At 38.2% G+C, this 12,969-nt stretch overlaps 2 protein-coding genes across 4 annotated transcripts; one reads left to right on the top strand and one right to left on the bottom strand.

The window, feature by feature from the left end:
* Position 1: 1 nt before the first annotated feature.
* Positions 2 to 8,699, bottom strand: LOC126599546 (uncharacterized). Its single transcript, XM_050265939.1, has 24 exons — positions 8,272 to 8,699; positions 7,494 to 7,853; positions 7,023 to 7,155; positions 6,738 to 6,913; positions 6,201 to 6,274; positions 6,032 to 6,067; positions 5,840 to 5,930; positions 5,457 to 5,516; positions 5,090 to 5,255; positions 4,710 to 4,906; positions 4,245 to 4,346; positions 3,953 to 4,063; positions 3,789 to 3,854; positions 3,609 to 3,707; positions 3,154 to 3,390; positions 2,936 to 3,037; positions 2,733 to 2,840; positions 2,230 to 2,544; positions 1,889 to 2,076; positions 1,711 to 1,813; positions 1,413 to 1,558; positions 1,176 to 1,255; positions 579 to 742; positions 2 to 414 (listed from the first exon to the last, which is right to left on the bottom strand). Exons 1-24 carry the CDS (start codon positions 8,638 to 8,640, stop codon positions 232 to 234), a joined length of 3,666 nt encoding a protein of 1,221 aa, XP_050121896.1. The 5' UTR covers positions 8,641 to 8,699; the 3' UTR covers positions 2 to 231.
* A 1,131-nt stretch (positions 8,700 to 9,830) lies between these two features.
* Positions 9,831 to 11,010, top strand: LOC126600368 (uncharacterized). Of its 3 annotated transcripts, none has more exons than XM_050266954.1 (3): positions 9,831 to 10,306; positions 10,484 to 10,717; positions 10,785 to 11,010. In XM_050266954.1, the coding sequence occupies exons 2-3, from the start codon at positions 10,525 to 10,527 to the stop codon at positions 10,982 to 10,984; spliced, it is 393 nt and encodes a 130-aa protein (XP_050122911.1). In that variant the 5' UTR covers positions 9,831 to 10,306; positions 10,484 to 10,524; the 3' UTR covers positions 10,985 to 11,010. The 3 variants fall into 3 exon arrangements, with proteins under 3 accessions (XP_050122911.1, XP_050122912.1, XP_050122910.1); XM_050266955.1 differs by having other exon boundaries at positions 9,831 to 10,310; positions 10,791 to 11,010; XM_050266953.1 differs by having other exon boundaries at positions 9,831 to 10,310.
* The last annotated feature ends 1,959 nt before the right edge of the window (positions 11,011 to 12,969 follow it).

Raw genomic sequence — 12,969 nt, 5'->3', positions numbered from 1 at the left:
ATTAAACCAAAAAGTTTGAATCTTTTATATAAATGTACAAATATTGCTTTATATTTCCAGTGGAAATGCTTGTATCGTATACAGCCGGGCGACGACAAGTACAAGGCAACTGAAACTACCTAAATCTGCAGCTTCAACTTAAACAATCTGAAGTCCAGAAATTGAGTCCTAGACATCAAAAGGTTCTAAAAAAATCAAAATATTTGCTATTCGAAGAAAAAAATACATGAATTATACTCCTAACAGATGGCTATCTACCGTTGGAACCTTGTTGCTACTGGAGGGCTCGTCCAAGTCTTCGCCTGTAGTTGTAGCATCCAAGCGATTTTCCAATGAGTAGGCACTCCCGGGAACCTTGACGAAAAGCTCATCCTCAATTGCATCCTCTTGCATAATCTCTATATGTTCCGGGCCCTAATAAAATCATTTAACGTGAAGTCAAAATTGCAAATTCAATCTAAATGAACTTTAATGTAGTTCAGGCACAGGGAAATGAACAGTTGCGTCCTTATTACTAGTATTCTTACCGAAGAGCATGTTAGGAAAATAGAAAAAGTACCACTGGTTTCAGAACATACCGCTAGATTAGTCTCCGTAGCTTTCTTTTTAATGTCGTTCATGATTGCTTTCAGTTTTTTCTTAGCCTGGATCCTTGTTGACAGCCGTTCAGCACATTGTGCTTTAGTAACGTCGCGATGACAGGCCACACAAAGTGTTCTCATGTTCTCGAGCCTGCATTCACCTACACAAGTTTTGAATAGTATAAGACTTTGAAAACCAAAGCTTAAATTCTAACCACGCATATAAATTGGAAAATAAAGTATTTGTGCTGCGAAACCAAAAGAAGGGATCTTCAAGAACGATGTGGTAATATCTCCACAAGTGAAAACAAGAGTATGAAGACTAGCATTTTAAGGTATGTTTTAACTACTTTTCTTAACATTCGATGTCAAGATCACACTGTTTTTCAATAGGTATGATATGAGAAACATCACCAAATCAGCGGAATGTAACAAGTTGTAACTCCATTTATTACGTGAACAAAACACTAATAAATAATATTATGAATTAGTGTAGTTTAAATCATCGGAAAGTTGGTTGGGAAAATCAGTGGTACAAATATTTGTGGGGAGAGCAAATTCTTGAAAGTCTTCTAAGAAGTAATTAGTACATACCTCCGCCTCGATAGACAGGAACAAAGTGGTCTGCGTGCCATGCATTGCCCTCTGTCGGATCCTTAACAAGCCTATCAAGCCTGCACGACGTCAAATGATAATGTGTTTTGGTTTAAAGGAATCGGGGATATTGTTGGTATTTGAAAGTACAATTGTCGGGTAATTAGCAGAAGCATTAAGAAGAAAAAATGAAACATTTTCTTCTAACTAGTTGCACAACAATTTCTTCTAACTTACGGTTTCTTCAGAGTTGCCACTTGTGGCGCAAAATTTTCAATATACTGCCTCCTCATTGCCAAGGATAACGGTCTTAGGTGCTCAACAAGTTTATGACAATCTAATTGGCAAATTGTGCAGACACCACGTTCCAGTTGAAAAAGCTCCTGCAAATCAAAGGAGGCAAAGCTCAAGAAAAAAGAAAAAACATGCTCCAAAAGTTTCTATTGAAGTTGTCTTGCCACATGCATAAAATCAAAATAGAAGAGAAGAATATGCTGAACTTGATTATCTCAAGTAACATATTTCATGTCCTTACATGACGAAGAGATCTGTTACTTGTTCGGATGCGGTATTCTTCGTAGCAGCTAAGCTGGCAGAACAGATCTTCAAAATATTCAGGTGTCTTGGCATTATGGCCCCTGAAATCAAGTAAAGTAAGTGTCCGAAACAAAAAGATGTATCCAGTATATGTAGATAAATTACAGACAACTTACGTGCATGGTGTTTGACACAGTTTGCACAAAGGATCATCAGTCAGAGTAAAACCCTGAGTGTATTCCTTCTCCTTTTTTCCATAGCCACTACGTAGGTGGACTTTTTTCCACACAGCGTTTGATGGTAAAGGTTTGCTGATCTCAACAAAAGGTGTAGAGCGGCGCTTGCTTCCGCCTTTCAGTAATCCCTGCCAGAAAATAAAATGATTTGTAAGCATACAGTACACTGCTGAAAAGACACTGATATGTATTATCAATAAATGCAAGGAGAAAGGAGATCAAGTTTACTCCCACAAAGGGATATCAACAAAGTACGAAAATTCAGATTTGTAAAAAGGTACCCTGATGTCGTGGTTAATGCCTTCGCACAGGTAGCACAACTCAATAGTCAAAGGAAGCTGTAAAGGCTTTCCAAGTAATTTTTTTTGTTCGATGGGCCTCAGTTTCTTCCATTCTTTGATGAATGCAAGAAGAGCATGCAAATAACCTGGATTCTCCTTCAAAATTTTGAAAGAAGTTCCTTTAATATTGTCAGCAGCAGTAGAATTCAATGCCTCGAGTTCTTCTGGTCTAAAATTCTCAAAAAGTGGCCTTGGTCTTGAATCCTCTCCTGAGATGCAAGAATACAAGTGGATTCTACCAGTGTATTGGCTCACCTAATATCCAAGAAAGAAAATTGTGATCAAATACTGTTTGTATAATTGCCACCATCTGTAATGCTAAAGTAACTAAATGAAGCCACATACAATTGAGGGCATCAATACTGATAAATCAACTAATCAGAAAGATTGTCCACTATCTGATTGTTTGAAACCATATCTATTAACCAGATTACAAGTTTTACCTCAAATCGCAAAGCATCTACTTGGTTGGTACTACTTTCTTTAGCTTCCATTGGCTGAACTGGTTCGGCGTCCTTTGATTTGGTTGCTTGACAGTTGTTTTGGTGTTCCTGCAAATTCTAACTTATAAAATTGCTTCCTTTGACAATAAATTGAAAGGAAAAAGTCATCTCTTTCTTTTGAGTCAAGAAAAATTCGAATGTGCCTTTTCAAGTCCATCTTTGTCTTCACTGCTCGTAGAAACATCTCCTTCCAAGTTCTCTTCTGAACATCCCTTGTCCCCATTGCAATCAAAAACCACTTGAGCCTATTTCACCGAAAAAGTTGTATAGATCATGACAAAAAAAAAAAAAAAAAACTCAAAACGACGAAAATTCACTCTCATACTTAAAAGGAGGTGCAGTTAATACCCTTAGGTTTTACCTTGGTACTACTGTGCGTTTGGGATGAAATTCCATCACTATCATTGTGCTGTGCAGATCCATGTAGAATGTTTGCAACCAATTTATCATACGCCGGTATCATATCTTTGGCTAAGGAGCCAAAGTTAGGCAATTTTATTGACTCTCCAGAGACCTCATCACCCACTGCTTTTTGCCACATATGATCTTCACAAGTATCAGCTCCACCTGACGTCTCAAAGAAAGAAATACCTTCAACCTGCCAAAATCCAAATATGAAGTTAAATGCTACATTGCTTATGGCAGAATGGAAACCAAACCTGACTGCTTAAGGATTGGATAAGTATTACGTGTTTTGAAATTAACCTAGTAATCAACTTGTTCTGTATTTCATTTTAGGACAATAACAATATGAACATAGTAAAGAGGTTTAGAATCCAGTTAGAATTGAAAGGAACTTCCAAAAATGAAAAGTACCGGTATCTCTTGTATTGCATCATACTTCCCGTTCGTTGTAGATGAAACACGGTGCAAACTCTTGTTCAAGTTTTGCCAATGTGACTCGTCTATAGTATCCTACAACATGTTATACTCATCAGTAAAAGGGAAATAAAGAATATGTTTACAGAACAACTATATAACAAAGGAAACAAGCACCTTTCCGCAAAATATGTATATGTTGACTGCATTTGTTTGCCCTCTCCTGTGAGCTCTATCCTCAGCCTTCAAATCAGAAGAATCATGCGCATCAAAGAGTCAATAATATATAAAATAGAGGAAGTTCAACAATGGGGCCTGAAATTAGTTTTTAATGCTTAAACCTGAAGCATCAATGATGGAGACTGAGGAAGCTCCAAGAACACAACATGCTTTGCTGATGAGAAATCAAGGCCAACACCTCCAGCAGTAATACCAATTACTGCAATCTTGACCTGAAAATTTGACACAATACATAAGTCAAAACACACAAATATATGGGGCAAAAGAAAGGATTCTTGGCTGAGACCTCAGCAAAATGTGCAACGCAAGCTGTGGAAAGGATATTTGGTGTAGTTAGTTTGTAGGCACATCAAGCAAAATTGACAAGGAAATAATAGTATAGTATATATGAACCTCGGTAGATAGTTGGAATGATCGTACAGCTTCCTGCCTATCTGCAGCAAGTGTATTTCCATCAATTCGGACAAAAGTAATCCCTTTCTCACATATGAACTCCTGATAATTCAGAACAAAACGAGACTAAATTGAGGAATTGATTGGACAGAAACATTAATAGCAATGGCCACCAACCATTAACATGATAATCCATAATGTAATACCAACAGAAATAAGACACATAGTTTATGCGAGTAATTATACAACGGTAATGAAATACTCATAAACATTACAATTATATTCCACCACTTTATCCTTTCAACTTCAAATAACTAAAAACACACTACCTTTTGAATAACTGGTCACAATGGCCCTAGATTGGAGCAGTAAACCCAAGTACCCCCACTTGAGCAACTTTAATCACTAAAATACAACCATTCTCAAAGGATGAACAGGAAGCACAAATTTTGAAGAAAATCTCACCTGTAATCCGTCAAGTACTTTATGGTGATGCGCAAATATTAACATTTTGTGAGAACTGGAATCTGATTCCAAGTTTACAACACCATCTGATTCTCCAATGAGTGGATGAATGGAGAGCCATTCCCGAAACCCGGCTAGCTTTGCAATACCTAATTCTTGGTAGGAAAGTTGCCCTGATCTGCAGCAACGCTCACTATCTGAAAGCAATAGGGTAAAAGAAAAAGAAAAATGAGTATAGGCAGATAAATAATAACACTAGCTGCACAAATTTTTTCTCGAAATGGCTTCTCCACCAAACCATCAAGGGGCATGAAATAAAAGAAGACACATGACCCTTTGGTTGCACGCACATATTCGAATGCAGAAAATATTCAAATTACCATTTGGTTCATCCAAATTTTCTGAAGATGCATTCTTAGTGGCACTTCTTCCCACCCTGACAGCAGCTATTGCTGAAGCTATATCTGATTTCTTCAGTACTACTTGTATAATCTGGCGGCGTTTGGGTGGTAGCTGAACCAGGACATGTTCCTTCAAGCGTCTTATCTACAATTAAGTGTGCAATTAAAAAAATGAGATTTGAACAAGAATAACCAAGGGTACAAAAGTATTACAAAGTTCCAACCATGTTAAAACAGCAGAAACACCTTGGTCACTAGAACAACATGTAAGTTAACTTTAAACCTACATTGAGTTCAAAGAGAGGACATATACATCTTAAAGATAATATAAAGAACAAGAGCACACCATAACCGTTTGCTTCAGTAACATGTTCAACTCCTCCAAACGAGTGCCCTTAGAGAAATCCTGCAGCACAATTCCATGGAGTATCTCAAAACTTTCCTTTGTCACAGTAAATCATTTTAGAAAAACTGATGCTAATAAAAGGTGCTAGCACAATTGCAAAATGTATAGGTAAATATATAGATATGGGTTGACAGTAAGTTTAATTTCTCCAGAAGAAGAAATAACATCTGAAATAGTCAACCACAAGGCTTTTCAGGACAAAATGGATAGGCCTTTTAGGCCATGGCCAAGAAGCATGAAATTCTGATCATGTTTAACTACGTGGCAGCACAAAGAGGATAATTTTCAACAAATCAATATAATGATATGATCTTCAATATTACCTGAAAAGTTTTCCCTTGAACACCGTGGATATATTTGACATCACAGTAAGTTTTGGCAAAGTCATACTTGTCTTTTCCCAGCAAACCAGGCCTATGAAAAAGAAGAAAAAAAAAGCAAGATGTAAAGTGACCAATAAACCTAGAGAGAAGCAAGCCGGTTGATAGAGATATAACAGTGTGAAGAGAACTTACCATAACATATCTATCTGATGAAAAATGTCATATGGCCTATGATCACCTAGGAAGATATACAAAATGAGACATTAGAACGGACTAAAGAGTGGTTAACTAGAGAAAAATACAAAAATAATACAGAACTGCAGACAATGCTGCCAATTTCTTCAAAGTCCCATGCTACAACCTTGACAAAGAAGGTGTTCCAGATAGTAAAACTATGCGCTTGACCTTTGTTGCAATGTCAAGAACAGCTTTTATCTGTAAATACACAAGATTTAATTAGCATATAGTAAAAGCTCCCTGCAAATATAGTATACTTAACTAATTACTATGAATATTCACAAAAAAAGCAATCTAGGAGACTAAATTTGAATGAAAGCGGTATTCCTCGTATTACAATTTTTGTTCATACTAGCATCTTTAAGCTGCCAGTCCATAGAATTGATGACAAAAGTATGCAGAAACAAGCAAAGAAATTTTTGTTCCCTTACAGTAAGTGTATAACACCCAAATTACCATCCAAAACCAAAGACCTCAAAAGATAGAAAATTCATAAATTATTAATTTTAATTTCCAGCAGGCTAGCGTTATATGGTACAGGCAACAATAATAAGACACTCTAAATCTTGGAGCACCTTATACGACCAAATTATCATTAAACCAGGTGTTATAAGAGTCCTCGTAACCACTGATATTTGGCATGATAAGAAATATGCTTTACCTCTCTAGGTTCTGATGATTTCTTGGTACATCGTACGTGGTGGGATTCATCAACAACTAAGAGAGCCCATTCTCGTTCAAGCATGCTCTTATGCAACCGGTGGAGCATTGTGTAAGAAATAACCACAACTCTGGGCCATCTCTTTAAATTGGCAGGATTGTTTTCATGACCAAATACTGGTGTCACAAGACCATGTGAGAATCCATTCATGTTTTAGAAGTAAATCTATAATATATACACATATAAATTAAACAAAAGTAAATTGGGAACAGCTAAAGTATGTACCTAGATGGATGTCAGCTGGCAAGCAAAACGGAAGCCACCGCTCTAGTTCTTCTGCCCAAGAGTAACGCAAAATGGCAGGGCAAACAACAAGTATGGAACCTTCATGCATGAAACAGCTTGCAATAGCAATAGCCTGGGTGGAAAATTGTTAACATATTAAATTTCATTTACTCATGGCAACTTTAGGGGGAAATAGGAGAAAAAAAAAATTAAAGTGCAGGAGATACACCTGTTTGTGTATAATACGAAGTTCTGTGTGTGTATGTGCAGTCACTGTATGTGCACGGTTGTGAAAAAGCCAAATAATATTGCAGATGTTATCAAAAGCAGCGTTCTAGCACTCACACTCAATAAAACTACACTGCACTGTCTCAGTGCTGACTCAATGCACCCAAAAGGCAGAATGCAGTTAAAACCTAGAACCATGAATAAAAATCAAAGGGCATTTAAGATCATTTAATAAAAAACTACCTGGAGTGTCTTTCCAAGGCCCATTTCGTCTGCAATAAGACATCGTCCACCTCTTTGCAAACCAAATCTAACACCCTCATGTTGGAAAGGCAAAAGTGCATCTAACAGCTTCTTCGGTAGCTTCCCAACAAACTCATCAACCATTTCGTCCGACAAGTGTTCTGGCCTGCATGGTATCCATTTTCCCGCAACAAAAGAATGTGAAAGTCTCTCTACAACATTAAGAGTGCCCCAAGGTATCTCTTCGGTGTCAATGCTCTTGCTGCTTCTTAGACATTTCAAGACCGCACTGTAATCACTCAGCTTATAAACACCGGCCTTTCCACCACCATGATTTTGCGTGTAATGGGATGGCATGACCTAAGACAATTCCATAACACCACAATTTAAACACAAAATCCTCCCTCACTAACGATTGCAATACGTTTGAATATTATGATTTTCTTATTGAAGTAGCTTTACAAGTACTGAAAACCGATAGTAATAGTTATATAAGAAAGAAACAAAACTCAATGCACTAAAAAATTTAGCCTTTTTCGAAACGAAACCACTGAAAATCAGAAAACTTTTATTCAATTTCCTTTCTCTATGTTCATTTCCGCCATTTTTTCGCCACCCAAACAAATACCTTTCGAAGCCTAGAAATAAGCTATTTTCAAAACCAAACCACCAAAATTCACAAAACCCAGAATTCAATTTCCTTTCTTTCCTATTTGTTCAACCATTTTTTTCTCACCGCACAAAATTAAAAAAACAAAAACCCACTTAAACTACTTACATTAGCCAAGCAATCACTTAGTCTCCTTAAGCACTCCTCCTGCCCCGGAAATGCAAACCCTTTTACGGCAACTGGGGTGGCTGAGAAGGAGTCCGGGGAGCAGATTTCGAGCCTGACCCGGAACCTCGCTGGAAATTGGATATCCGGAACCGGTTTGACCCGGGAAAATTCGGGTCTCGGATCGGGGATGCAATGCGTGGAGCTTGGGGTGAGGTCGGGAGAAATCTTTCGGCACTTGAAGAGTGACCATGGGTTTTGCTGCTGTTGTTGAAGATTGGAGGATTCGGATTCGATCAGCTCTTTGCGTTTCGCTAGTGCTGCTAATCGATTCGCTTCGGCTCGTCTTCTTTGTTCTTCTGTGATCTCCATTTTTGGGAATTAGGGTTTTGAGATTGGGGGGAGAATTCCAATTTTTGAAAGGGCGGGAATGGGAACCCCAGAGAGAGAGAGGGCCTTGAAGGTGAGAATTGGAACAAAATTAAACACGTGTCTGCATGTGACACAACCCGATAAAAAAACCGGGCTAAACGGGTTGTTTCTTGGAAACTTTAACGAAAAACTCGTATTCTTCAATTTAATAAAAAATCATATTTTTACATTAAAAAAATCAATTCTGGTACTATTCACTTTACCAATTAATTTTCTTCAGTTTTTCTTTGTTTCTTTTTGTTTGTGTTATCGGGTCGTACATGATTGATGAAGTATGCTAAAATTACCAAGTGCTTGAAAAGTTGAAACCCCAAAAAACAAGGCAACACAGATGCCTCTCAACGTTTGACAGTGAACCCTAAGGCCCCGTTTGGGATTGAGGTGATTTTAAAAAAAGCCACTGTGAAAAAAAGCTGAGGGTCATTTTTGTGTTTGGTAAACTGAAAAAAAAGGGCTTATTTTGGAAGCTGCTGTGAGAATAAGCTGAAAATCAAAGGAAAAGCTGAAGCTGCTATTTGCTGCTTTGAAAAAAAGCCAGTTTTTTCAAAGCACACGGAGCTACAGTGCTCCTTTAATGAAAAGACACACTATCATCCTGCTTTTTTTTCCAAAAGCACTTTCACAAAAAAGTTTACCAAACACTCTAGTGGCTTTATTTCACAGCCGCTTATTCTCACAGCACAGCCGCTTATTCTCACAGCAGTTTTTTTTCAAAGCACAGCAATACCAAACCAGCCCTTAAACCCAATAACACACATCTACTAGTTCCCCCTCCAACTTCCATCAAATTTGACAATTTTTCTTCAACACTACGTAGTATTAAGTAATACAGAAAAGAATATTTGAGATTAAAATAAAAAATCTAAATAGTGGTAAAAATTAAATTTAATAGTTAAATTACCCGTAACATTGAATCATACGTAGCATTGAAGTCTTACCCGAGAAAATTCTTCAATAAATTACATTATAATCTGTTGCTTGCTTCCTCTGGTGGGCCAACAGAATCCAATGTTGGTGTCCAATGTTAAACCATTCCCATCCAATGGAATAAGAACAGCTACCAGCATGGAATGGTCATAAGCAAAACTTCAAGAACACTACGGCATCAAGTGATTTCCACACATTTTTTTTTCGTCGTCCACAACCCAGAGTTCATTTTTAGTATTCGGACTGAAGAAATCGAAAGATATAAATAAAGAAGGACGTCCAGAAGAAGAAAAAGAGTGTGGGGAAATCATGTTTCCGAATATAATATGAAAATTATGAAGGAAAAAGAGGACCATAGAGTTAAAAATGGAAGAATCTTGCTGGTTTAGGTTTATGTGCGTGTGCCTGTGGTGTTGTATTTGGGGAAAATCCTTTGCTTCTTCCTGCATAGATTCATGCAAACTGTGAAGCATATCTTTCCCTTTGCTTCGCTTTGCTTCCATGTTTCTCCCTGTTCATGACCAAAATTCTGATAAAAGCAATAGCAACACACCTTTGCTTCCATTTTTCTTGGCAGCCAAACAGTAATCTGCTTGAAAACCAGGAAATTTGAGAGCGAAGAACCGGCAACAGAGGTTTCTGAAGAAAGCAAGCCGCCAGCCCAACAAACACAATCTCTGTAGGTACTAATCTGCATACTTTTCTACTATTTTTTCCTTATATGTATGTAGTTAGAGTTGAATACTTTGTCCAAAACAGAAAGTTACGTTATCGAAAACTGAATGTTATGTTCAGTTCTGTGGCTTGAGTTACAAGAAAACTCAAAAGACTTCCATTGATTTATTTTTGTACATAGCAAGGGGCAAAACTGCTTCCCGGGCCAGTTTTTCGGAGGAAATGAGTCATTATTCTGATGCACAAGATGTCGAGTCTGCAACTGCGGTTGCAGCAGCTGCCCTTTCCATTCACTCGAATGAAGAAGCTAAATTACAGTATAAAAAAGGGACGAGGGAAAGCATTCCGATCTCAAGGACCAAGACTCTGCAGGATCTGATGACTGGGCGGCCAAACAAAGAAGCAAGGGATGCTGGTACTTGACTATTTACTTTTTTCGCGATAAAATGTTTCGGTGAACTAACAGGTTGTATTCATAATAGGTGAAGTTTCAATGAAAGATCAAAGAGCACAGGAGAGTGCTTTTCCATCTAGGTACCCGAATCGTGCATCCTCTTCAAGACCTTCGACTCCTGCAAATGGATACCAAAACCAAAAGGGAAGTTCAGGCAGACGTAATGCTGCGGACGCAAAAGCAGATGCTTGGGAGAGAGCTCAGATGAAAAAGATTCAGAGGCGGTAAAGATTAAATGTTTTATGGGGAAACGATCTCCGCACACCCCTTTTCTCCTTTTACATGTCCTCATTATTTTGTGTCCTTTGATTGAACCAAAGGCCAGAAATAAACAACTGGGGTGCGCTGAGGGGAAAAGGCGTGCGCGGAAGTCACTAGTACAACATAATCGTTGTTGATAGAAGATGGATTCAGTTTCTTCCTTCCTACTACATGTTTCTGCTTCACTTGTTACTAGAAAGTGAATCGGTCACTCGATCTTCTGCTGGTTAAAATCTGTATATGTTAACCACATTACGGGTACCTACAGTATATCGATCCTAACTTATTTTAATTTGTACATGATGTATAACAATTAATTGTGTGTTGAATCTGCTGATCCTATAAAACTATATATTTGGCCCTTTCGATTCAAAGACTTGAGACAGCAGATTTTGCAGGCACAAGGAGTTGGATACCGGTTCAATCTGCTACTTCATCTAAAATTCTCAAACACTACAAAAAAAATCCTTGTTATAATTTTGCCCCTGCAGGCCTAAACCATGAAAAGTATTGAAATGGACTACTTCAGGGGGAAAGAATAAGGTCCAAGATTTTGACTTGGATTGACGTGAGTCACGCGACATTTAGGTATAGTTGTAAGATATCTAATGAAACCGTTGCTGGAATTGAGATCTCATTCAACGAGAAAGATAACAAATATCTAGGTAAACGCTTCCCTCATTTTGAGGGCAAGGGCACAATAGGCGGACTATTATGCTGGACTAAATTACCCTAAACCCAAGCCCTAAACCATGAACTTTGAAATTACCTCCACCACAAGATAGCTGCATCCGCCAAAGGCGACGTTGTTTCCAACAGCTACCTCCTCATCACATCTTGCCCTCATACTTTGGACTGTTATTTTGGGTTCTCCTAATATGTTCATCAAGTTATAAATATGCATCTCATATTGCAGCAAAAGTAAACTATTGGTAATCTTGTCTGGAAATCTTTTTGAACAATTTTATATGACACTACATTAGCTTTCAATCAGTCTATCTGTGCATCACATGCTCCTGTCTCTTCACGTGGAGCATTGTTGTTAACTTAAGCCAGATTGATCAAGAGGCTGGAAGCCATCCAATTTCAAGCTTTCGAGTTTTCGCCACCCTAGCCGGCGTCGTCGCTTCATGTAAGTCTCTCTCATGGTTAAGCATGCATGACTAGCTAGTTTGAAGTGTACCTGAATGTGAAATCACCATCACAAGGCAAGCTCCAAAGGCTATTACAAGTGCTGTCTGCTAATAGAGCTTAATGATTCAGAAAATCCAAGAGAAGAAAGAGAAAGTGTTACTGGAGATGGAGCAAAGTGGCCCTAGCTGCCATAGTTATGTTAGACAAAAAACCAAATGTGGCCCTATTTATCAAGCTAATCACTCACCTAGGAAGGCTACTCTAGCTAGCAGAGAGTCAGAAGCCAGACCATCAATGAGACGGAGAGAAAATGAAGGACGGTTGTCCAAATTCGATCAGTTCTGCAAAAACATGCACCAGATTCTTCAGCCTGGCTAGCTCTTTTTTTTTTTTTTTTTTCTTTATTTTCTTTTTTAAAACATCATCTGGTATTTTCCTGTAACAATAACGCATAACAGCTTGCAAGAGATGTTTATATGACTTGTAAATTACCAACTAGCTCTTAGCCTGACAATTTTAAAAAGAAATACAAAAATTGTAATCAAGTCACACCCTGCGACTACAAAAATGGACATAGATGACTGGTTACTCAATGGCCAATAAGAGCAAGTCAAGCAGTGCCCATTGCCTAGTGGATCGGGGACCATTTCAATCCAATTGCCTCCCTCCCTTGCTCTAGTCCATGCGGGTGATTGGGCTCGGGGGAGGCCCGCGTGAGAGGGGAGGCACGAATCAATGGCCCGAGAGCTTGAAGGCGCTGACGCAAGGCTGACGTTAGTCATGTTATAAAATTAATACAAAAATGTAAAAAATTAATA

This window comes from Malus sylvestris, chromosome 14 (genome assembly GCF_916048215.2).
Source record: "Malus sylvestris chromosome 14, drMalSylv7.2, whole genome shotgun sequence".
In the NCBI taxonomy this organism is placed as follows: domain Eukaryota; kingdom Viridiplantae; phylum Streptophyta; class Magnoliopsida; order Rosales; family Rosaceae; genus Malus; species Malus sylvestris.
Note: the sequence above shows the minus strand (reverse complement) of the source record. Positions and strands in the feature narration are given on the sequence as shown.

Bases quoted from the DNA above. Each gene is read 5' to 3' on its own strand.
- LOC126599546 (XM_050265939.1), bottom strand. From the start codon at position 8,640: ATGGAGATCACAGAAGAACAAAGAAGACGAGCCGAAGCGAATCGATTA. The intron at 6,914-7,022 runs GTACATACTTTA...TTGTGACACCAG, and splicing joins GCCAGCTGACATCCATCTAG to TATTTGGTCATGAAAACAAT. The intron at 4,347-4,709 runs GTGAGATTTTCT...CTGAATTATCAG, and splicing joins AAGTACTTGACGGATTACAG to GAGTTCATATGTGAGAAAGG.
- LOC126600368 (XM_050266954.1), top strand. From the start codon at position 10,525: ATGAGTCATTATTCTGATGCACAAGATGTCGAGTCTGCAACTGCGGTT. The intron at 10,718-10,784 runs GTACTTGACTAT...TATTCATAATAG, and splicing joins CAAAGAAGCAAGGGATGCTG to GTGAAGTTTCAATGAAAGAT.